General features: G+C 46.7%; 1 protein-coding gene across 1 annotated transcript in view; it reads left to right on the forward strand.

Annotated features, from left to right (window-relative positions):
• Positions 1–4,273: 4,273 nt before the first annotated feature.
• LOC141246833 (anoctamin-7-like) overlaps positions 4,274–26,752 on the forward strand; it is a gene marked incomplete at its 3' end in the record, with an annotated part of 32,221 nt that continues 9,742 nt past the window's right edge. Inside the window, exons 1-3 of the mRNA XM_073669153.1 lie at positions 4,274–4,431; positions 5,673–5,815; positions 5,898–6,006. Coding sequence (XP_073525254.1) covers positions 5,690–5,815; positions 5,898–6,006 — 235 coding nt within the window. The remainder of the gene's footprint in view (positions 4,432–5,672; positions 5,816–5,897; positions 6,007–26,752) is intronic.

Here is a 26,752-nt window from a genome sequence, read left to right on the forward strand (position 1 = left end):
TAGGATTAGATACACGGCTCAGCAGACAGTATCACACAGGAGAGGATTAGATACACGGCTCAGCAGACAGTATCACACGGGATAGGATTAGATACACGGCTCAGCAGACAGTATCACACAGGATAGGATTAGATACACGGCTCAGCAGACAGTATCACACAGGAGAGGATTAGATACACGGCTCAGCAGACAGTATCACACGGGATAGGATTAGATACACGGCTCAGCAGACAGTATCACACAGGAGAGGATTAGATACACGGCTCAGCAGACAGTATCACACAGGATAGGATTAGATACACGGCTCAGCAGACAGTATCACACAGGAGAGGATTAGATACACGGCTCAGCAGAGAGTATCACACAGGATAGGATTAGATACACGGCTCAGCAGACAGTATCACACAGGAGAGGATTAGATACACGGCTCAGCAGACAGTATCACACAGGAGAGGATTAGATACACGGCACAACAGACAGTATCACACAGGATAGGATTAGATACACGGCTCAGCAGACGGTATCACACAGGAGAGGATTAGATACACGGCTCAGCAGACGGTATCACACAGGAGAGGATTAGATACACGGCTCAGCAGATGGTATCACACAGGAGAGGATTAGATACACAGCTCAGCAGACAGTATCACACAGGAGAGGATTAGATACACGGCTCAGCAGACAGTATCACACAGGAGAGGATTAGATACACGGCTCAGCAGACAGTATCACACGGGATAGGATTAGATACACGGCTCAGCAGACAGTATCACACAGGATAGGATTAGATACACGGCACAACAGACAGTATCACACAGGATAGGATTAGATACACGGCTCAGCAGACGGTATCACACAGGAGAGGATTAGATACACGGCTCAGCAGACGGTATCACACAGGAGAGGATTAGATACACGGCTCAGCAGATGGTATCACACAGGAGAGGATTAGATACACGGATCAGCAGTCAGTATCACACAGGATAGGATTAGATACACGGCTCAGCAGTCGGTATCACACAGGAGAGGATTAGATACACAGCGCAGCAGATGGTATCACACAGGAAAGGATTAGATACACAGCGCAGCAGATGGTATCACACAGGAGAGGATTAGATACACGGCTCAGCAGACAGTATCACACAGGAGAGGATTAGATACACGGCTCAGCAGACAGTATCATACAGGAAAGGATTAGATACACAGCTCAGCAGACGGTATCACACAGGATAGGATTAGATACACGGCTCAGCAGATGGTATCACACAGGAGATAATTAGATACACGGCTCAGCAGATGGTATCACACAGGAGAGAATTAGATACACGGCTCAGCAGATGGTATCACACAGGACAGGATTAGATACACGACTCAGCAGATGGTATCACACAGGAGAGGATTAGATACACAGCTCAGCAGACAGTATCACACAGGAGAGGATTAGATACACGGCTCAGCCGACAGTATCACACAGGAGAGGATTAGATACACGGCTCAGCAGACAGTATCACACAGGAGAGGATTAGATACACGGCTCAGCAGACAGTATCATACAGGAAAGGATTAGATACACAGCTCAGCAGACGGTATCACACAGGATAGGATTAGATACACGGCTCAGCAGACAGTATCACACAGGAGAGGATTAGATACACGGCTCAGCAGACAGTATCACACAGGATAGGATTAGATACACGGCTCAGCAGACAGTATCACACAGGAGAGGGTTAGATACACGGCTCAGCAGACAGTATAACACAGGAGAGGATTAGATACATGGCTCAGCAGACAGTATCACACAGGAAAGGATTAGATACACAGCTCAGCAGACAGTATCACACAGGAGAGGATTAGATACACGGCTCAGCAGACAGTATCACACAGGAAAGGATTAGATACACAGCTCAGCAGACAGTATCACACAGGATAGGATTAGATACACGGCTCAGCAGACAGTATCACACAGGAGAGGATTAGATACACGGCTCAGCAGACAGTATCACACAGGATAGGATTAGATACACGGCTCAGCAGACAGTATCACACAGGAGAGGGTTAGATACACGGCTCAGCAGACAGTATCACACAGGAGAGGATTAGATACACGGCTCAGCAGACAGTATCACACAGGATAGGATTAGATACACGGCTCAGCAGACATTATCACACAGGAGAGGATTAGATACACGGCTCAGCAGACAGTATCACACAGGAGAGGATTAGATACACGGCTCAGCAGACAGTATCACACAGGAGAGGATTAGATACACGGCTCAGCAGACAGTATCACACAGGAGAGGATTAGATACACGGCTCAGCAGTCAGTATCACACAGGATAGGATTAGATACACGGCTCAGCAGGCGGTATCACACAGGAGAGGATTAGATACACGGCTCAGCAGACAGTATCACACAGGAGAGGATTAGATACACGGCTCAGCAGGCGGTATCACACAGGATAGGATTAGATACACGGCTCAGCAGACAGTATCACACAGGAGAGGATTAGATACATGGCTCAGCAGACAGTATCACACAGGAGAGGATTAGATACACCGCTCAGCAGACAGTATCACACAGGAGAGGATTAGATACACGGCTCAGCAGACAGTATCACACAGGAGAGGATTAGATACACGGCTCAGCAGACAGTATCACACAGGATAGGATTAGATACACAGCTCAGCAGACGGTATCACACAGGATAGGATTAGATACACGGCTCAGCAGACAGTATCACACAGGAGAGGATTAGATACACGGCTCAGCAGTCAGTATCACACAGGATAGGATTAGATACACGGCTCAGCAGACAGTATCACACAGGAGAGGATTAGATACACGGCTCAGCAGACAGTATCACACAGGAGAGGATTAGATACACGGCTCAGCAGACAGTATCACACAGGAGAGGATTAGATACACGGCTCAGCAGACAGTATCACACAGGATAGGATTAGATACACGGCTCAGCAGACAGTATCACACAGGATAGGATTAGATACACGGCTCAGCAGACAGTATCACACAGGAGAGGATTAGATACACGGCTCAGCAGTCAGTATCACACAGGATAGGATTAGATACACGGCTCAGCAGGCGGTATCACACAGGAGAGGATTAGATACACGGCTCAGCAGGCGGTATCACACAGGAGAGGATTAGATACACGGCTCAGCAGACAGTATCACACATGAGAGGATTAGATACACGGCTCAGCAGACAGTATCACACAGGAGAGGATTAGATACAAGGCTCAGCAGACAGTATCACACAGGAGAGGATTAGATACACGGCTCAGCAGACAGTATCACACAGGATAGGATTAGATACACAGCGCAGCAGATGGTATCACACAGGAGAGGATTAGATACACGGCTCAGCAGACAGTATCACACAGGAGAGGATTAGATACACAGCGCAGCAGATGGTATCACACAGGAGAGGATTAGATACACGGCTCAGCAGTCGGTATCACACAGAAGAGGATTAGATACACGACTCAGCAGACAGTATCACACAGGAGAGGATTAGATACACGGCTCAGCAGTCAGTATCACACAGGATAGGATTAGATACACGGCTCAGCAGACGGTATCACACAGGAGAGGATTAGATACACAGCTCAGCAGACGGTATCACACAGGAGAGGATTAGATACATGGCTCAGCAGACGGTATAACACAGGAGAGGATTAGATACATGGCTCAGCAGACGGTATCACACAGGAGAGGATTAGATACACGGCTCAGCAGACAGTATCACAAAGGAGAGGATTAGATACACGGCTCAGCAGACAGTATCACACAGGATAGGATTAGATACACAGCGCAGCAGATGGTATCACACAGGAAAGGATTAGATACACAGCTCAGCAGACAGTATCACACAGGAGAGGATTAGATACACAACTCAGCAGATGGTATCACACAGGAGAGGATTAGATACACGGCTCAGCAGACAGTATCACACAGGATAGGATTAGATACACAGCTCAGCAGACAGTATCACACAGGAGAGGATTAGATACACGGCTCAGCAGACAGTATCACACAGGAGAGGATTAGATACACAGCTCAGCAGACAGTATCACACAGGAGAGGATTAGATACACGGCTCAGCAGACAGTATCACACAGGAGAGGATTAGATACACGGCTCAGCAGACAGTATCACACAGGATAGGATTAGATACACGGCTCAGCAGACAGTATCACACTGCAGAGGATTAGATACACGGCTCAGCAGATGGATTCACTTGATAGGCTTGGATACAGTGTGTATGAGGGGGTGGTACATGTGCGGTAGCTCAGCATCCTCGGTGATGGGGAGGAGGTAATGGCCTCAGTCTCCGCACTGCTCTCTCCTCCTCTTCCTCTCTCCCTGGAGACAGATCTGCTGCATCTCACACCCATCAATGCCGGAGCTCAGGTGAGAGGACGCAGATCCCCGCGCCCCATCCTCAGCCCTGCAGCACCCGGGGGTCTCCCCTCACCCTGCACCTTCTACTTATGGTGCCGGTCACAGGGCCCCTCCATACTGCACCGGTCACAGGGCCCCTCCATACTGCATCGGTCACAGGGCCCCTCCATACTGCACCGGTCACAGAGACCATCCATACTGCACCGGTCACAGGGCCCCTCCATACTGCACCGGTCACAGAGACCATCCATACTGCACCGGTCACAGGGCCCCTCCATACTGCACCGGTCACAGAGACCATCCATACTGCATCGGTCACAGGGCCCCTCCATACTGCACCGGTCACAGAGACCATCCATACTGCACCGGTCACAGGGCCCCTCCATACTGCACCGGTCACAGGGCCCCTCCATACTGCACCGGTCACAGAGACCATCCATACTGCACCGGTCACAGGGCCCCTCCATACTGCACCGGTCACAGGGCCCCTCCATACTGCATCGGTCACAGGGCCCCTCCGTACTGCATCGGTCACAGGGCCCCTCCATACTGCATCGGTCACAGGGCCCCTCCATACTGCATCGGTCACAGGGCCCCTCCATACTGCACCGGTCACAGGGCCCCTCCGTACTGCACCGGTCACAGGGCCCCTCCTTACTGCATCGGTCACAGAGCCCCTCCATACTGCACCGGTCACAGGGCCCCTCCGTACTGCACCGGTCACAGGGCCCCTCTGTACTGCACCGGTCACAGGGCCCCTCCGTACTGCACCGGTCACAGGGCCCCTCTGTACTGCACCGGTCACAGGGCCCCTCCGTGCTGCGCCGGTCACAGGGCCCCTCCGTACTGCGCCGGTCACAGGGCCCCTCCGTACTGCGCCGGTCACAGGGCCCCTCCGTACTGCGCCGGTCACAGGGCCCCTCCGTACTGCGCCGGTCACAGGGCCCCTCCGTACTGCACCGGTCACAGGGCCCCTCCGTACTGCGCCGGTCACAGGGCCCCTCCGTACTGCAGCGGTCACAGGGCCCCTCCGTACTGCGCCGGTCACAGGGCCCCTCCGTACTGCACCGGTCACAGGGCCCCTCCTTACTGCACCGGTCACAGGGCCCCTCCTTACTGCACCTGTCACAGGGCCCCTCCGTACTGCACCGGTCACAGGGCCCCTCCGTACTGCGCCGGTCACAGGGCTCCTCCGTATTCAGTGCTCGTCCTGACCTCTCCCGTTCCTCCGGTCTCTATATCCGGGGCAGGCAGCGGAGCGGCAGACATGTTTCGGCGGAAGCTTTCGGACTGGTCGGATCTGGACACCAGCTCACTGGTTGATCTGGAGACAGAGGGAGGAGAAATACTCGGTGAGTCCCCGGGACCCCCACACAACGGAGGCGGCGGATATGTAAGTATATATATATATATATACTGGTGAGGATATGTAACAGCAGAGCTGTACAGTATATCACCCCCTGCTCTGTGCGCAGTACGGAGAGGAAGATGACGAAGATGAAGATCCAATATACATCCCATGTACGGAGTACTACCGAGCCCAGCACCACGGAAACTTCTTCAAAGATGGGAAAACACCGATTGGTGAGAGCAATACATCTCAAATATCCAGAAGAAAGGAAGTGGTACTGTGCTGTGTATATATACAGGAGAAGTGGTACTGTGCAGTGTATATATACAGGACAGGAGGAGTGGTACTGTGCAGTGTATATATACAGGAGGAGTGGTACTGTGCAGTGTATATATACAGGACAGGAGGAGTGGTACTGTGCAGTGTATATATACAGGAGGAGTGGTACTGTGCAGTGTATATATACAGGAGGAGTGGTACTGTGCAGTGTATATATACAGGAGGAGTGGTACTGTGCAGTGTATATATACAGGAGGAGCTGTACTGTGCAGGGTATATATACAGGAGGAGTGGTACTGTGCAGTGTATATATATACAGGAGGAGTGGTACTGTGCAGTGTATATATACAGGACAGGAGGAGTGGTACTGTGCAGTGTATATATACAGGACGGGAGGAGTGGTGCCGTGCAGTGTATATACAGGAGGAGTGGTACTGTGCAGTGTATATATACAGGAGGAGTGGTACTGTGCAGTGTATATATACAGGAGGAGTGGTACTGTGCAGTGTATATATACAGGAGCAGTGGTACTGTGCAGTGTATATATACAGGAGGAGTGGTACTGTGCAGTGTATATATACAGGACAGGAGGAGTGGTACTGTGCAGTGTATATATACAGGACAGGAGGAGCGGTACTGTGCAGTGTATATATACAGGACAGGAGGAGTGGTACTGTGCAGTGTATATACAGGACAGGAGGAGTGGTACTGTGCAGTGTGTATATACAGGACAGGAGGAGTGGTACTGTGCAGTGTATATATACAGGACAGGAGGAGCGGTACTGTGCAGTGTATATATACAGGACAGGAGGAGTGGTACTGTGCAGTGTATATATACAGGACAGGAGGAGTGGTACTGTGCAGTGTATATATACAGGACGGGAGGAGTGGTGCCGTGCAGTGTATATATACAGGAGGAGTGGTACTGTGCAGTGTATATATACAGGAGGAGTGGTACTGTGCAGTGTATATATACAGGAGTAGTGGTACTGTGCAGTGTATATATACAGGAGGAGTGGTACTGTGCAGTGTATATATACAGGAGGAGTGGTACTGTGCAGTGTATATATACAGGAGGAGTGGTACTGTGCAGTGTATATATACAGGAGAAATGGTACTGTGCAGTGTATATATACAGGAGGAGTGGTACTGTGCAGTGTATATATACAGGAGGAGTGGTACTGTGCAGTGTATATATACAGGAGGAGCTGTACTATGCAGTGTATATATACAGGAGGAGCGGTACTATGCAGTGTATATATACAGGAGGAGCGGTACTGTGCAGTGTATATATACAGGACAGGAGGAGTGGTACTGTGCAGTGTATAGATACAGGACAGGAGGAGTGGTACTGTGCAGTGTGTATATATACAGGAGGAGTGGTACTGTGCAGTGTATAGATACAGGACAGGAGGAGTGGTACTGTGCAGTGTGTATATATACAGGAGGAGTGGTACTGTGCAGTGTATAGATACAGGACAGGAGGAGTGGTACTGTGCAGTGTGTATATATACAGGAGGAGTGGTACTGTGCAGTGTATATATACAGGAGGAGCTGTACTATGCAGTGTATATATACAGGAGGAGCGGTACTGTGCAGTGTATATATACAGGACAGGAGGAGTGGTACTGTGCAGTGTATATATACAGGACAGGAGGAGCGGTACTGTGCAGTGTATATATACAGGACAGGAGGAGTGGTACTGTGCAGTGTATATATACAGGACAGGAGGAGTGGTGCTGTGCAGTGTGTATATACAGGACAGGAGGAGTGGTACTGTGCTGTGTATATATAGAGGAGGAGTGGTACTGTGCAGTGTATATATACAGGACAGGAGGAGTGGTAGTGTGCAGTGTATATACAGGACAGGAGGAGTGGTACTGTGCAGTGTATATATACAGGAGGAGTGGTACTGTGCAGTGTATATATACAGGAGGAGTGGTACTGTGCAGTGTATATATACAGGAGGAGTGGTACTGTGCTGTGTATATACAGGAGGAGTGGTACTGTGCAGTGTGTATATACAGGAGGAGTGGTACTGTGCAGTGTATATATACAGGAGGAGTGGTACTGTGCAGTGTATATATACAGGAGGAGTGGTACTGTGCAGTGTATATATACAGGAGGAGTGGTACTGTGCAGGGTATATATACAGGACAGGAGGAGTGGTACTGTGCAGTGTATATATACAGGAGAAGTGGTACTGTGCAGTGAATATATACAGGAGGAGTGGTACTGTGCAGTGTATAGATACAGGACAGGAGGAGTGGTACTGTGCAGTGTATATATACAGGAGAAGTGGTACTGTGCAGTGAATATATACAGGAGGAGTGGTACTGTGCAGTGTATAGATACAGGACAGGAGGAGTGGTACTGTGCAGTGTATATATACAGGAGAAGTGGTACTGTGCAGTGAATATATACAGGAGGAGTGGTACTGTGCAGTGTATAGATACAGGACAGGAGGAGTGGTACTGTGCAGTGTATATATACAGGAGGAGTGGTACTGTGCAGGGTATATATACAGGACAGGAGGAGTGGTACTGTGCAGTGTATATATACAGGAGAAGTGGTACTGTGCAGTGAATATATACAGGAGGAGTGGTACTGTGCAGTGTATAGATACAGGACAGGAGGAGTGGTACTGTGCAGTGTATATATACAGGAGAAGTGGTACTGTGCAGTGAATATATACAGGAGGAGTGGTACTGTGCAGTGTATATATACAGGACAGGAGGAGTGGTACTGTGCAGTGTATATATACAGGAGGAGTGGTACTGTGCAGTGTATATATGCCAGACAGGAGGAGTGGTACTGTGCAGGGTATATATACAGGACAGGGGGAGTGGTACTGTGCAGTGTATATATACAGGAGGAGTGGTACTGTGCAGTGTATATATACAGGACAGGAGGAGTGGAACTGTGCAGTGTATATATACAGGAGGAGTGGTACTGTGCAGTGTATATATACAGGGGGAGCTGTACTGTGCAGTGTATATATACAGGACAGGAGGAGTGGTACTGTGCAGTGTATATATACAGGACAGGAGGAGTGGAACTGTGCAGTGTATATATACAGGACAGGAGGAGTGGTACTGTGCAGTGTATATATACAGGACAGGAGGAGTGGTACTGTGCAGTGTATATATACAGGAGAAGTGGTACTGTGCAGTGTATATATACAGGAGGAGTGGTACTGTGCAGTGTATATATACAGGAGGAGTGGTACTGTGCAGTGTATATATACAGGACAGGTGCAGTGGTACTGTGCAGTGTATATATACAGGACAGGAGGAGTGGAACTGTGCAGTGTATATATACAGGAGGAGTGGTGCTGTGCAGTGTATATATACAGGACAGGAGGAGTGGTACTGTGCAGTGTATATATACAGGACAGGAGGAGTGGTACTGTGCAGTGTATATATACAGGACAGGAGGAGTGGTACTGTGCAGTGTATATATACAGGACAGGAGGAGGGGTACTGTGCAGTGTATATATACAGGACAGGAGGAGTGGTACTGTGCAGTGTATATATACAGGACAGGAGGAGTGGTACTGTGCAGTGTATATATACAGGACAGGTGCAGTGGTACTGTGCAGTGTATATATACAGGACAGGAGGAGTGGAACTGTGCAGTGTATATATACAGGAGGAGTGGTGCTGTACAGTGTATATATACAGGACAGGAGGAGTGGTACTGTGCAGTGTATATATACAGGACAGGAGGAGTGGTACTGTGCAGTGTATATATACAGGACAGGAGGAGTGGTACTGTGCAGTGTATATATACAGGACAGGAGGAGTGGTACTGTGCAGTGTATATATATACAGGAGGAGTGGTACTGTGCAGTGTATATATACAGGACAGGAGGAGTGGTACTGTGCAGTGTATATACAGAAGGAGTGGTACTGTGCAGTGTATATATACAGGAGGAGTGGTACTGTGCAGTGTATATATACAGGACAGGAGGAGTGGAACTGTGCAGTGTATATATACAGGACAGGAGGAGTGGTACTGTGCAGTGTATATATACAGGACAGGAGGAGTGGTACTGTGCAGTGTATATATACAGGAGGAGTGGTACTGTGCAGTGTATATATACAGGAGGAGTGGTACTGTGCAGTGTATATATACAGGAGGAGTGGTACTGTGCAGTGTATATATACAGGACAGGAGGAGTGGTACTGTGCAGTGTATATATACAGGAGGAGTGGTACTGTGCAGTGTATATATACAGGACAGGAGGAGTGGAACTGTGCAGTGTATATATACAGGAGGAGTGGTACTGTGCAATGTATATACAGGACAGGAGGAGTGGTACTGTGCAGTGTATATACAGGAGGAGTGGTACTGTGCAGTGTATATATACAGGAGGAGTGGTACTGTGCAGTGTATATATACAGGACAGGAGGAGTGGAACTGTGCAGTGTATATATACAGGAGGAGTGGTACTGTGCAGTGTATATATACAGGACAGGAGGAGTGGAACTGTACAGTGTATATATATACAGGAGAAGTGGTACTGTGCAGTGTATATATACAGGACAGGAGGAGTGGTACTGTGCAGTGTATATATACAGGACAGGAGGAGTGGTACTGTGCAATGTATATATACAGGAGGAGTGGTACTGTGCAGTGTATATATACAGGAGGAGTGGTACTGTGCAGTGTATATATACAGGACAGGAGGAGTGGAACTGTGCAGTGTATATATACAGGAGGAGTGGTACTGTGCAGTGTATATATACAGGACAGGAGGAGTGGAACTGTACAGTGTATATATATACAGGAGAAGTGGTACTGTGCAGTGTATATATACAGGACAGGAGGAGTGGTACTGTGCAGTGTATATATACAGGACAGGAGGAGTGGTACTGTGCAATGTATATATACAGGACAGGAGGAGTGGTACTGTGCAGTGTGTATATATACAGGACAGGAGGAGTGGTACTGTGCAGTGTATATATACAGGACAGGAGGAGTGGTACTGTGCAGTGTATATATACAGGACAGGAGGAGTGGTACTGTGCAGCGTATATATACAGGACAGGAGGAGTGGTACTGTGCAGTGTATATATACAGGAGGAGTGGTACTGTGCAGTGTATATATACAGGACAGGAGGAGTGGTACTGTGCAGTGTATATATACAGGACAGGAGGAGTGGTACTGTGCAGTGTATATATACAGGACAGGAGGAGTGGTACTGTGCAGTGTATATATACAGGACAGGAGGAGCGGTACTGTGCAGTGTATATATACAGGACAGGAGGAGTGGTACTGTGCAGTGTATATATACAGGACAGGAGGAGTGGTACTGTGCAGTGTATATATACAGGACAGGAGGAGTGGTACTGTGCAGTGTATATATACAGGACAGGAGGAGCGGTACTGTGCAGTGTATATATACAGGACAGGAGGAGCGGTACTGTGCAGTGTATATATACAGGAGGAGTGGTACTGTGCAGTGTGTATATACAGGACAGGAGAAGTGGTACTGTGCAGTGTATATATACAGGACAGGAGGAGTGGTACTGTGCAGTGTATATATATACAGGAGGAGTGGTACTGTGCAGTGTATATATACAGGACAGGAGGAGTGGTACTGTGCAGTGTATATACAAGAGGAGTGGTACTGTGCAGTGTATATATACAGGAGGAGTGGTACTGTGCAGTGTATATATACAGGACAGGAGGAGTGGAACTGTGCAGTGTATATATACAGGACAGGAGGAGTGGTACTGTGCAGTGTATATATACAGGACAGGAGGAGTGGTACTGTGCAGTGTATATACAGGAGGAGTGGTACTGTGCAGTGTATATATACAGGAGGAGTGGTACTGTGCAGTGTATATATACAGGACAGGAGGAGTGGAACTGTGCAGTGTATATATACAGGAGGAGTGGTACTGTGCAGTGTATATATACAGGACAGGAGGAGTGGTACTGTGCAGTGTATATATACAGGACAGGAGGAGTGGTACTGTGCAATGTATATATACAGGAGAGTGGTACTGTGCAGTGTATATATACAGGAGGAGTGGTACTGTGCAGTGTATATATACAGGACAGGAGGAGTGGTACTGTGCAGTGTATATATACAGGACAGGAGGAGTGGTACTGTGCAGTGTATATATACAGGACGGGAGGAGTGGTACTGTGCAGTGTATATATACAGGACAGGAGGAGTGGTACTGTGCAGTGTATATATACAGGACAGGAGGAGTGGTACTGTGCAGTGTGTATATATACAGGACAGGAGGAGTGGTACTGTGCAGTGTATATATACAGGACAGGAGGAGTGGAACTGTGCAGTGTATATATACAGGAGGAGTGGTACTGTGCAGTGTATATATACAGGAGGAGTGGTGCTGTGCAGTGTATATATACAGGAGGAGTGGTACTGTGCAGTGTATATATACAGGAGGAGTGGTACTGTGCAGTGTATATATACAGGACAGGAGGAGTGGTACTGTGCAGTGTATATATACAGGAGGAGTGGTACTGTGCAGTGTATATATACAGGACAGGAGGAGTGGAACTGTGCAGTGTATATATACAGGAGGAGTGGTACTGTGCAATGTATATACAGGACAGGAGGAGTGGTACTGTGCAGTGTATATACAGGAGGAGTGGTACTGTGCAGTGTATATATACAGGAGGAGTGGTACTGTGCAGTGTATATATACAGGACAGGAGGAGTGGAACTGTGCAGTGTATATATACAGGAGGAGTGGTACTGTGCAGTGTATATATACAGGACAGGAGGAGTGGAACTGTACAGTGTATATATATACAGGAGAAGTGGTACTGTGCAGTGTATATATACAGGACAGGAGGAGTGGTACTGTGCAGTGTATATATACAGGACAGGAGGAGTGGTACTGTGCAATGTATATATACAGGAGGAGTGGTACTGTGCAGTGTATATATACAGGAGGAGTGGTACTGTGCAGTGTATATATACAGGACAGGAGGAGTGGAACTGTGCAGTGTATATATACAGGAGGAGTGGTACTGTGCAGTGTATATATACAGGACAGGAGGAGTGGAACTGTACAGTGTATATATATACAGGAGAAGTGGTACTGTGCAGTGTATATATACAGGACAGGAGGAGTGGTACTGTGCAGTGTATATATACAGGACAGGAGGAGTGGTACTGTGCAATGTATATATACAGGACAGGAGGAGTGGTACTGTGCAGTGTGTATATATACAGGACAGGAGGAGTGGTACTGTGCAGTGTATATATACAGGACAGGAGGAGTGGTACTGTGCAGTGTATATATACAGGACAGGAGGAGTGGTACTGTGCAGCGTATATATACAGGACAGGAGGAGTGGTACTGTGCAGTGTATATATACAGGAGGAGTGGTACTGTGCAGTGTATATATACAGGACAGGAGGAGTGGTACTGTGCAGTGTATATATACAGGACAGGAGGAGTGGTACTGTGCAGTGTATATATACAGGACAGGAGGAGTGGTACTGTGCAGTGTATATATACAGGACAGGAGGAGCGGTACTGTGCAGTGTATATATACAGGACAGGAGGAGTGGTACTGTGCAGTGTATATATACAGGACAGGAGGAGTGGTACTGTGCAGTGTATATATACAGGACAGGAGGAGTGGTACTGTGCAGTGTATATATACAGGACAGGAGGAGCGGTACTGTGCAGTGTATATATACAGGACAGGAGGAGCGGTACTGTGCAGTGTATATATACAGGAGGAGTGGTACTGTGCAGTGTGTATATACAGGACAGGAGAAGTGGTACTGTGCAGTGTATATATACAGGACAGGAGGAGTGGTACTGTGCAGTGTATATATATACAGGAGGAGTGGTACTGTGCAGTGTATATATACAGGACAGGAGGAGTGGTACTGTGCAGTGTATATACAAGAGGAGTGGTACTGTGCAGTGTATATATACAGGAGGAGTGGTACTGTGCAGTGTATATATACAGGACAGGAGGAGTGGAACTGTGCAGTGTATATATACAGGACAGGAGGAGTGGTACTGTGCAGTGTATATATACAGGACAGGAGGAGTGGTACTGTGCAGTGTATATACAGGAGGAGTGGTACTGTGCAGTGTATATATACAGGAGGAGTGGTACTGTGCAGTGTATATATACAGGACAGGAGGAGTGGAACTGTGCAGTGTATATATACAGGAGGAGTGGTACTGTGCAGTGTATATATACAGGACAGGAGGAGTGGTACTGTGCAGTGTATATATACAGGACAGGAGGAGTGGTACTGTGCAATGTATATATACAGGAGGAGTGGTACTGTGCAGTGTATATATACAGGAGGAGTGGTACTGTGCAGTGTATATATACAGGACAGGAGGAGTGGTACTGTGCAGTGTATATATACAGGACAGGAGGAGTGGTACTGTGCAGTGTATATATACAGGACGGGAGGAGTGGTACTGTGCAGTGTATATATACAGGACAGGAGGAGTGGTACTGTGCAGTGTATATATACAGGACAGGAGGAGTGGTACTGTGCAGTGTGTATATATACAGGACAGGAGGAGTGGTACTGTGCAGTGTATATATACAGGACAGGAGGAGTGGAACTGTGCAGTGTATATATACAGGAGGAGTGGTACTGTGCAGTGTATATATACAGGAGGAGTGGTGCTGTGCAGTGTATATATACAGGAGGAGTGGTACTGTGCAGTGTATATATACAGGAGGAGTGGTACTGTGCAGTGTATATACAAGAGGAGTGGTACTGTGCAGTGTATATATACAGGAGGAGTGGTACTGTGCAGTGTATATATACAGGACAGGAGGAGTGGAACTGTGCAGTGTATATATACAGGACAGGAGGAGTGGTACTGTGCAGTGTATATATACAGGACAGGAGGAGTGGTACTGTGCAGTGTATATACAGGAGGAGTGGTACTGTGCAGTGTATATATACAGGAGGAGTGGTACTGTGCAGTGTATATATACAGGACAGGAGGAGTGGAACTGTGCAGTGTATATATACAGGAGGAGTGGTACTGTGCAGTGTATATATACAGGACAGGAGGAGTGGAACTGTACAGTGTATATATATACAGGAGAAGTGGTACTGTGCAGTGTATATATACAGGACAGGAGGAGTGGTACTGTGCAGTGTATATATACAGGACAGGAGGAGTGGTACTGTGCAATGTATATATACAGGAGGAGTGGTACTGTGCAGTGTATATATACAGGAGGAGTGGTACTGTGCAGTGTATATATACAGGACAGGAGGAGTGGTACTGTGCAGTGTATATATACAGGACAGGAGGAGTGGTACTGTGCAGTGTATATATACAGGACAGGAGGAGTGGTACTGTGCAGTGTATATATACAGGACAGGAGGAGTGGTACTGTGCAGTGTATATATACAGGACAGGAGGAGTGGTACTGTGCAGTGTATATATACAGGACAGGAGGAGTGGTACTGTGCAGTGTGTATATATACAGGACAGGAGGAGTGGTACTGTGCAGTGTATATATATACAGGAGGAGTGGTACTGTGCAGTGTATATATACAGGACAGGAGGAGTGGTACTGTGCAGTGTATATACAAGAGGAGTGGTACTGTGCAGTGTATATATACAGGAGGAGTGGTACTGTGCAGTGTATATATACAGGACAGGAGGAGTGGAACTGTGCAGTGTATATATACAGGACAGGAGGAGTGGTACTGTGCAGTGTATATATACAGGACAGGAGGAGTGGTACTGTGCAGTGTATATACAGGAGGAGTGGTACTGTGCAGTGTATATATACAGGAGGAGTGGTACTGTGCAGTGTATATATACAGGACAGGAGGAGTGGAACTGTGCAGTGTATATATACAGGAGGAGTGGTACTGTGCAGTGTATATATACAGGACAGGAGGAGTGGAACTGTACAGTGTATATATATACAGGAGAAGTGGTACTGTGCAGTGTATATATACAGGACAGGAGGAGTGGTACTGTGCAGTGTATATATACAGGACAGGAGGAGTGGTACTGTGCAATGTATATATACAGGAGGAGTGGTACTGTGCAGTGTATATATACAGGAGGAGTGGTACTGTGCAGTGTATATATACAGGACAGGAGGAGTGGTACTGTGCAGTGTATATATACAGGACAGGAGGAGTGGTACTGTGCAGTGTATATATACAGGACAGGAGGAGTGGTACTGTGCAGTGTATATATACAGGACAGGAAGAGTGGTACTGTGCAGTGTATATATACAGGAGGAGTGGTACTGTGCAGTGTATAGATACAGGACAGGAGGAGTGGTACTGTGCAGTGTATATATACAGGACAGGAGGAGTGGTACTGTGCAGTGTATATATACAGGACAGGAGGAGTGGTACTGTGCAGTGTATATATACAGGAGGAGTGGTACTGTGCAGTGTATATATACAGGACAGGAGGAGTGGTACTGTGCAGCGTATATATACAGGACAGGAGGAGTGGTACTGTGCAGTGTATATATACAGGAGGAGTGGTACTGTGCAGTGTATATATACAGGACAGGAGGAGTGGAACTGTGCAGTGTATATATACAGGAGGAGTGGTACTGTGCAGTGTATATATACAGGACAGGAGGAGTGGAACTGTACAGTGTATATATATACAGGAGAAGTGGTACTGTGCAGTGTATATATACAGGACAGGAGGAGTGGTACTGTGCAGTGTATATATACAGGACAGGAGGAGTGGTACTGTGCAATATATATATACAGGAGGAGTGGTACTGTGCAGTGTATATATACAGGAGGAGTGGTACTGTGCAGTGTATATATACAGGACAGGAGGAGTGGTACTGTGCAGTGTATATATACAGGACAGGAGGAGTGGTACTGTGCAGTGTATATATACAGGACAGGAGGAGTGGTACTGTGCAGTGTATATATACAGGACAGGAGGAGTGGTACTGTGCAGGGTATATATACAGGACAGGAGGAGTGGTACTGTGCAGTGTATATATACAGGATAGGAGGAGTGGTACTGTGCAGGGTATATATACAGGACAGGAGGAGTGGTACTGTGCAGTGTATATATACAGGAGGAGTGGTACTGTGCAGTGTATATATACAGGACAGGAGGAGTGGTACTGTGCAGTGTATATATACAGGACAGGAGGAGTGGTACTGTGCAGTGTATATATACAGGACAGGAGGAGTGGTACTGTGCAGTGTATATATACAGGAGGAGTGGTACTGTGCAGTGTATATACAGGACAGGAGGAGTGGTACTGTGCAGTGTATATATACAGGAGGAGTGGTACTGTGCAGTGTATATACAGGACAGGAGGAGTGGTACTGTGCAGTGTATATATACAGGACAGGAGGAGTGGTACTGTGCAGTGTATATATACAGGACAGGAGGAGTGGTACTGTGCAGTGTATATATACAGGAGGAGTGGTACTGTGCAGTGTATATATACAGGACAGGAGGAGTGGTACTGTGCAGTGTATATATACAGGACAGGAGGAGTGGTACTGTGCAGTGTATATATACAGGACAGGAGGAGTGGTACTGTGCAGTGTATATATACAGGACAGGAGGAGTGGTACTGTGCAGTGTATATATACAGGACAGGAGGAGTGGTACTGTGCAGTGTATATATACAGGAGGAGTGGTACTGTGCAGTGTATATACAGGACAGGAGGAGTGGTACTGTGCAGTGTATATATACAGGAGGAGTGGTACTGTGCAGTGTATATATACAGGACAGGAGGAGTGGTACTGTGCAGTGTATATATACAGGACAGGAGGAGTGGTACTGTGCAGTGTATATATACAGGAGGAGTGGTACTGTGCAGTGTATATACAGGACAGGAGGAGTGGTACTGTGCAGTGTATATATACAGGAGGAGTGGTACTGTGCAGTGTATATATACAGGACAGGAGGAGTGGTACTGTGCAGTGTATATATACAGGACAGGAGGAGTGGTACTGTGCAGTGTATATATATACAGGACAGGAGGAGTGGTACTGTGCAGTGTATATATACAGGACAGGAGGAGTGGTACTGTGCAGTGTATATATACAGGACAGGAGGAGTGGTACTGTGCAGTGTATACAGGACAGGAGGAGTGGTACTGTGCAGTGTATATATACAGGACAGGAGGAGTGGTACTGTGCAGTGTATATATACAGGAGGAGTGGTGCTGTGCAGTGTATATATACAGGACAGGAGGAGTGGTACTGTGCAGTGTATATATACAGGACAGGAGGAGTGGTACTGTGCAGTGTATATATACAGGACAGGAGGAGTGGTACTGTGCAGTGTATATATACAGGACAGGAGGAGTGGTACTGTGCAGTGTATATATACAGGAGGAGTGGTGCTGTGCAGTGTATATATACAGGACAGGAGGAGTGGTACTGTGCAGTGTATATATACAGGACAGGAGGAGTGGTACTGTGCAGTGTATATATACAGGACAGGAGGAGTGGTACTGTGCAGTGTATATATACAGGAGGAGTGGTACTGTGCAGTGTATATATACAGGACAGGAGGAGTGGAACTGTGCAGTGTATATATACAGGACAGGAGGAGTGGTACTGTGCAGTGTATATATACAGGACAGGAGGAGTGGTACTGTGCAGTGTATATACAGGAGGAGTGGTACTGTGCAGTGTATATATACAGGAGGAGTGGTACTGTGCAGTGTATATATACAGGACAGGAGGAGTGGAACTGTGCAGTGTATATATACAGGAGGAGTGGTACTGTGCAGTGTATATATACAGGACAGGAGGAGTGGTACTGTGCAGTGTATATATACAGGACAGGAGGAGTGGTACTGTGCAATGTATATATACAGGAGGAGTGGTACTGTGCAGTGTATATATACAGGAGGAGTGGTACTGTGCAGTGTATATATACAGGACAGGAGGAGTGGTACTGTGCAGTGTATATATACAGGACAGGAGGAGTGGTACTGTGCAGTGTATATATACAGGACAGGAGGAGTGGTACTGTGCAGTGTGTATATATACAGGACAGGAGGAGTGGTACTGTGCAGTGTATATATACAGGACAGGAGGAGTGGTGCTGTGCAGTGTATCTATACAGGAGGAGCTGTACTGTGCAGCGTGTATATACAGGAGGAGTGGTACTGTGCAGTGTATATATACAGGAGGAGTGGTGCTGTGCAGTGTATATATACAGGAGGAGTGGTACTGTGCAGTGTATATATACAGGACAGGAGGAGTGGTACTGTGCAGTGTATATACAAGAGGAGTGGTACTGTGCAGTGTATATATACAGGAGGAGTGGTACTGTGCAGTGTATATATACAGGACAGGAGGAGTGGAACTGTGCAGTGTATATATACAGGAGGAGTGGTACTGTGCAGTGTATATATACAGGACAGGAGGAGTGGAACTGTACAGTGTATATATATACAGGAGAAGTGGTACTGTGCAGTGTATATATACAGGACAGGAGGAGTGGTACTGTGCAGTGTATATATACAGGACAGGAGGAGTGGTACTGTGCAATGTATATATACAGGAGGAGTGGTACTGTGCAGTGTATATATACAGGAGGAGTGGTACTGTGCAGTGTATATATACAGGACAGGAGGAGTGGTACTGTGCAGTGTATATATACAGGACAGGAGGAGTGGTACTGTGCAGTGTATATATACAGGACAGGAGGAGTGGTACTGTGCAGTGTATATATACAGGACAGGAGGAGTGGTACTGTGCAGTGTATATATACAGGACAGGAGGAGTGGTACTGTGCAGTGTATATATACAGGACAGGAGGAGTGGTACTGTGCAGTGTGTATATATACAGGACAGGAGGAGTGGTACTGTGCAGTGTATATATATACAGGAGGAGTGGTACTGTGCAGTGTATATATACAGGACAGGAGGAGTGGTACTGTGCAGTGTATATACAAGAGGAGTGGTACTGTGCAGTGTATATATACAGGAGGAGTGGTACTGTGCAGTGTATATATACAGGACAGGAGGAGTGGAACTGTGCAGTGTATATATACAGGACAGGAGGAGTGGTACTGTGCAGTGTATATATACAGGACAGGAGGAGTGGTACTGTGCAGTGTATATACAGGAGGAGTGGTACTGTGCAGTGTATATATACAGGAGGAGTGGTACTGTGCAGTGTATATATACAGGAGGAGTGGTACTGTGCAGTGTATATATACAGGACAGGAGGAGTGGTACTGTGCAGTGTATATATACAGGACAGGAGGAGTGGTACTGTGCAATGTATATATACAGGAGAAGTGGTACTGTGCAGTGTATATATACAGGACAGGAGGAGTGGTACTGTGCAGTGTATATATACAGGACAGGAGGTGTGGTACTGTGCAATGTATATATACAGGAGGAGTGGTACTGTGCAGTGTATATATACAGGAGGAGTGGTACTGTGCAGTGTATATATACAGGACAGGAGGAGTGGTACTGTGCAGTGTGTATATATACAGGACAGGAGGAGTGGTACTGTGCAGTGTATATATATACAGGAGGAGTGGTACTGTGCAGTGTATATATACAGGACAGGAGGAGTGGTACTGTGCAGTGTATATATACAGGAGGAGTGGTACTGTGCAGTGTATATATACAGGACAGGAGGAGTGGAACTGTGCAGTGTATATATACAGGAGGAGTGGTACTGTGCAATGTATATACAGGACAGGAGGAGTGGTACTGTGCAGTGTATATACAGGAGGAGTGGTACTGTGCAGTGTATATATACAGGAGGAGTGGTACTGTGCAGTGTATATATACAGGACAGGAGGAGTGGAACTGTACAGTGTATATATATACAGGAGAAGTGGTACTGTGCAGTGTATATATACAGGACAGGAGGAGTGGTACTGTGCAGTGTATATATACAGGACAGGAGGAGTGGTACTGTGCAATGTATATATACAGGAGGAGTGGTACTGTGCAGTGTATATATACAGGAGGAGTGGTACTGTGCAGTGTATATATACAGGACAGGAGGAGTGGTACTGTGCAGTGTGTATATATACAGGACAGGAGGAGTGGTACTGTGCAGTGTATATATATACAGGAGGAGTGGTACTGTGCAGTGTATATATACAGGACAGGAGGAGTGGTACTGTGCAGTGTATATATACAGGAGGAGTGGTACTGTGCAGTGTATATATACAGGACAGGAGGAGTGGAACTGTGCAGTGTATATATACAGGAGGAGTGGTACTGTGCAATGTATATACAGGACAGGAGGAGTGGTACTGTGCAGTGTATATACAGGAGGAGTGGTACTGTGCAGTGTATATATACAGGAGGAGTGGTACTGTGCAGTGTATATATACAGGACAGGAGGAGTGGAACTGTGCAGTGTATATATACAGGAGGAGTGGTACTGTGCAGTGTATATATACAGGACAGGAGGAGTGGAACTGTACAGTGTATATATATACAGGAGAAGTGGTACTGTGCAGTGTATATATACAGGACAGGAGGAGTGGTACTGTGCAGTGTATATATACAGGACAGGAGGAGTGGTACTGTGCAATGTATATATACAGGAGGAGTGGTACTGTGCAGTGTATATATACAGGAGGAGTGGTACTGTGCAGTGTATATATACAGGACAGGAGGAGTGGAACTGTGCAGTGTATATATACAGGAGGAGTGGTACTGTGCAGTGTATATATACAGGACAGGAGGAGTGGAACTGTACAGTGTATATATATACAGGAGAAGTGGTACTGTGCAGTGTATATATACAGGACAGGAGGAGTGGTACTGTGCAGTGTATATATACAGGACAGGAGGAGTGGTACTGTGCAATGTATATATACAGGACAGGAGGAGTGGTACTGTGCAGTGTGTATATATACAGGACAGGAGGAGTGGTACTGTGCAGTGTATATATACAGGACAGGAGGAGTGGTACTGTGCAGTGTATATATACAGGACAGGAGGAGTGGTACTGTGCAGCGTATATATACAGGACAGGAGGAGTGGTACTGTGCAGTGTATATATACAGGAGGAGTGGTACTGTGCAGTGTATATATACAGGACAGGAGGAGTGGTACTGTGCAGTGTATATATACAGGACAGGAGGAGTGGTACTGTGCAGTGTATATATACAGGACAGGAGGAGTGGTACTGTGCAGTGTATATATACAGGACAGGAGGAGCGGTACTGTGCAGTGTATATATACAGGACAGGAGGAGTGGTACTGTGCAGTGTATATATACAGGACAGGAGGAGTGGTACTGTGCAGTGTATATATACAGGACAGGAGGAGTGGTACTGTGCAGTGTATATATACAGGACAGGAGGAGCGGTACTGTGCAGTGTATATATACAGGACAGGAGGAGCGGTACTGTGCAGTGTATATATACAGGAGGAGTGGTACTGTGCAGTGTGTATATACAGGACAGGAGAAGTGGTACTGTGCAGTGTATATATACAGGACAGGAGGAGTGGTACTGTGCAGTGTATATATATACAGGAGGAGTGGTACTGTGCAGTGTATATATACAGGACAGGAGGAGTGGTACTGTGCAGTGTATATACAAGAGGAGTGGTACTGTGCAGTGTATATATACAGGAGGAGTGGTACTGTGCAGTGTATATATACAGGACAGGAGGAGTGGAACTGTGCAGTGTATATATACAGGACAGGAGGAGTGGTACTGTGCAGTGTATATATACAGGACAGGAGGAGTGGTACTGTGCAGTGTATATACAGGAGGAGTGGTACTGTGCAGTGTATATATACAGGAGGAGTGGTACTGTGCAGTGTATATATACAGGACAGGAGGAGTGGAACTGTGCAGTGTATATATACAGGAGGAGTGGTACTGTGCAGTGTATATATACAGGACAGGAGGAGTGGTACTGTGCAGTGTATATATACAGGACAGGAGGAGTGGTACTGTGCAATGTATATATACAGGAGGAGTGGTACTGTGCAGTGTATATATACAGGAGGAGTGGTACTGTGCAGTGTATATATACAGGACAGGAGGAGTGGTACTGTGCAGTGTATATATACAGGACAGGAGGAGTGGTACTGTGCAGTGTATATATACAGGACGGGAGGAGTGGTACTGTGCAGTGTATATATACAGGACAGGAGGAGTGGTACTGTGCAGTGTATATATACAGGACAGGAGGAGTGGTACTGTGCAGTGTGTATATATACAGGACAGGAGGAGTGGTACTGTGCAGTGTATATATACAGGACAGGAGGAGTGGAACTGTGCAGTGTATATATACAGGAGGAGTGGTACTGTGCAGTGTATATATACAGGAGGAGTGGTGCTGTGCAGTGTATATATACAGGAGGAGTGGTACTGTGCAGTGTATATATACAGGAGGAGTGGTACTGTGCAGTGTATATACAAGAGGAGTGGTACTGTGCAGTGTATATATACAGGAGGAGTGGTACTGTGCAGTGTATATATACAGGACAGGAGGAGTGGAACTGTGCAGTGTATATATACAGGACAGGAGGAGTGGTACTGTGCAGTGTATATATACAGGACAGGAGGAGTGGTACTGTGCAGTGTATATACAGGAGGAGTGGTACTGTGCAGTGTATATATACAGGAGGAGTGGTACTGTGCAGTGTATATATACAGGACAGGAGGAGTGGAACTGTGCAGTGTATATATACAGGAGGAGTGGTACTGTGCAGTGTATATATACAGGACAGGAGGAGTGGAACTGTACAGTGTATATATATACAGGAGAAGTGGTACTGTGCAGTGTATATATACAGGACAGGAGGAGTGGTACTGTGCAGTGTATATATACAGGACAGGAGGAGTGGTACTGTGCAATGTATATATACAGGAGGAGTGGTACTGTGCAGTGTATATATACAGGAGGAGTGGTACTGTGCAGTGTATATATACAGGACAGGAGGAGTGGTACTGTGCAGTGTATATATACAGGACAGGAGGAGTGGTACTGTGCAGTGTATATATACAGGACAGGAGGAGTGGTACTGTGCAGTGTATATATACAGGACAGGAGGAGTGGTACTGTGCAGTGTATATATACAGGACAGGAGGAGTGGTACTGTGCAGTGTATATATACAGGACAGGAGGAGTGGTACTGTGCAGTGTGTATATATACAGGACAGGAGGAGTGGTACTGTGCAGTGTATATATATACAGGAGGAGTGGTACTGTGCAGTGTATATATACAGGACAGGAGGAGTGGTACTGTGCAGTGTATATACAAGAGGAGTGGTACTGTGCAGTGTATATATACAGGAGGAGTGGTACTGTGCAGTGTATATATACAGGACAGGAGGAGTGGAACTGTGCAGTGTATATATACAGGACAGGAGGAGTGGTACTGTGCAGTGTATATATACAGGACAGGAGGAGTGGTACTGTGCAGTGTATATACAGGAGGAGTGGTACTGTGCAGTGTATATATACAGGAGGAGTGGTACTGTGCAGTGTATATATACAGGACAGGAGGAGTGGAACTGTGCAGTGTATATATACAGGAGGAGTGGTACTGTGCAGTGTATATATACAGGACAGGAGGAGTGGAACTGTACAGTGTATATATATACAGGAGAAGTGGTACTGTGCAGTGTATATATACAGGACAGGAGGAGTGGTACTGTGCAGTGTATATATACAGGACAGGAGGAGTGGTACTGTGCAATGTATATATACAGGAGGAGTGGTACTGTGCAGTGTATATATACAGGAGGAGTGGTACTGTGCAGTGTATATATACAGGACAGGAGGAGTGGTACTGTGCAGTGTATATATACAGGACAGGAGGAGTGGTACTGTGCAGTGTATATATACAGGACAGGAGGAGTGGTACTGTGCAGTGTATATATACAGGACAGGAAGAGTGGTACTGTGCAGTGTATATATACAGGAGGAGTGGTACTGTGCAGTGTATAGATACAGGACAGGAGGAGTGGTACTGTGCAGTGTATATATACAGGACAGGAGGAGTGGTACTGTGCAGTGTATATATACAGGACAGGAGGAGTGGTACTGTGCAGTGTATATATACAGGAGGAGTGGTACTGTGCAGTGTATATATACAGGACAGGAGGAGTGGTACTGTGCAGCGTATATATACAGGACAGGAGGAGTGGTACTGTGCAGTGTATATATACAGGAGGAGTGGTACTGTGCAGTGTATATATACAGGACAGGAGGAGTGGAACTGTGCAGTGTATATATACAGGAGGAGTGGTACTGTGCAGTGTATATATACAGGACAGGAGGAGTGGAACTGTACAGTGTATATATATACAGGAGAAGTGGTACTGTGCAGTGTATATATACAGGACAGGAGGAGTGGTACTGTGCAGTGTATATATACAGGACAGGAGGAGTGGTACTGTGCAATATATATATACAGGAGGAGTGGTACTGTGCAGTGTATATATACAGGAGGAGTGGTACTGTGCAGTGTATATATACAGGACAGGAGGAGTGGTACTGTGCAGTGTATATATACAGGACAGGAGGAGTGGTACTGTGCAGTGTATATATACAGGACAGGAGGAGTGGTACTGTGCAGTGTATATATACAGGACAGGAGGAGTGGTACTGTGCAGGGTATATATACAGGACAGGAGGAGTGGTACTGTGCAGTGTATATATACAGGATAGGAGGAGTGGTACTGTGCAGGGTATATATACAGGACAGGAGGAGTGGTACTGTGCAGTGTATATATACAGGAGGAGTGGTACTGTGCAGTGTATATATACAGGACAGGAGGAGTGGTACTGTGCAGTGTATATATACAGGACAGGAGGAGTGGTACTGTGCAGTGTATATATACAGGACAGGAGGAGTGGTACTGTGCAGTGTATATATACAGGAGGAGTGGTACTGTGCAGTGTATATACAGGACAGGAGGAGTGGTACTGTGCAGTGTATATATACAGGAGGAGTGGTACTGTGCAGTGTATATACAGGACAGGAGGAGTGGTACTGTGCAGTGTATATATACAGGACAGGAGGAGTGGTACTGTGCAGTGTATATATACAGGACAGGAGGAGTGGTACTGTGCAGTGTATATATACAGGAGGAGTGGTACTGTGCAGTGTATATATACAGGACAGGAGGAGTGGTACTGTGCAGTGTATATATACAGGACAGGAGGAGTGGTACTGTGCAGTGTATATATACAGGACAGGAGGAGTGGTACTGTGCAGTGTATATATACAGGACAGGAGGAGTGGTACTGTGCAGTGTATATATACAGGACAGGAGGAGTGGTACTGTGCAGTGTATATATACAGGAGGAGTGGTACTGTGCAGTGTATATACAGGACAGGAGGAGTGGTACTGTGCAGTGTATATATACAGGAGGAGTGGTACTGTGCAGTGTATATATACAGGACAGGAGGAGTGGTACTGTGCAGTGTATATATACAGGACAGGAGGAGTGGTACTGTGCAGTGTATATATACAGGAGGAGTGGTACTGTGCAGTGTATATACAGGACAGGAGGAGTGGTACTGTGCAGTGTATATATACAGGAGGAGTGGTACTGTGCAGTGTATATATACAGGACAGGAGGAGTGGTACTGTGCAGTGTATATATACAGGACAGGAGGAGTGGTACTGTGCAGTGTATATATATACAGGACAGGAGGAGTGGTACTGTGCAGTGTATATATACAGGACAGGAGGAGTGGTACTGTGCAGTGTATATATACAG

The sequence above is a fragment of the Phyllobates terribilis genome, unplaced genomic scaffold (assembly GCF_046119375.1).
Source record: "Phyllobates terribilis strain yellow unplaced genomic scaffold, ASM4611937v1 Scaffold_2638__1_contigs__length_116883, whole genome shotgun sequence".
Classification (NCBI taxonomy): domain Eukaryota; kingdom Metazoa; phylum Chordata; class Amphibia; order Anura; family Dendrobatidae; genus Phyllobates; species Phyllobates terribilis.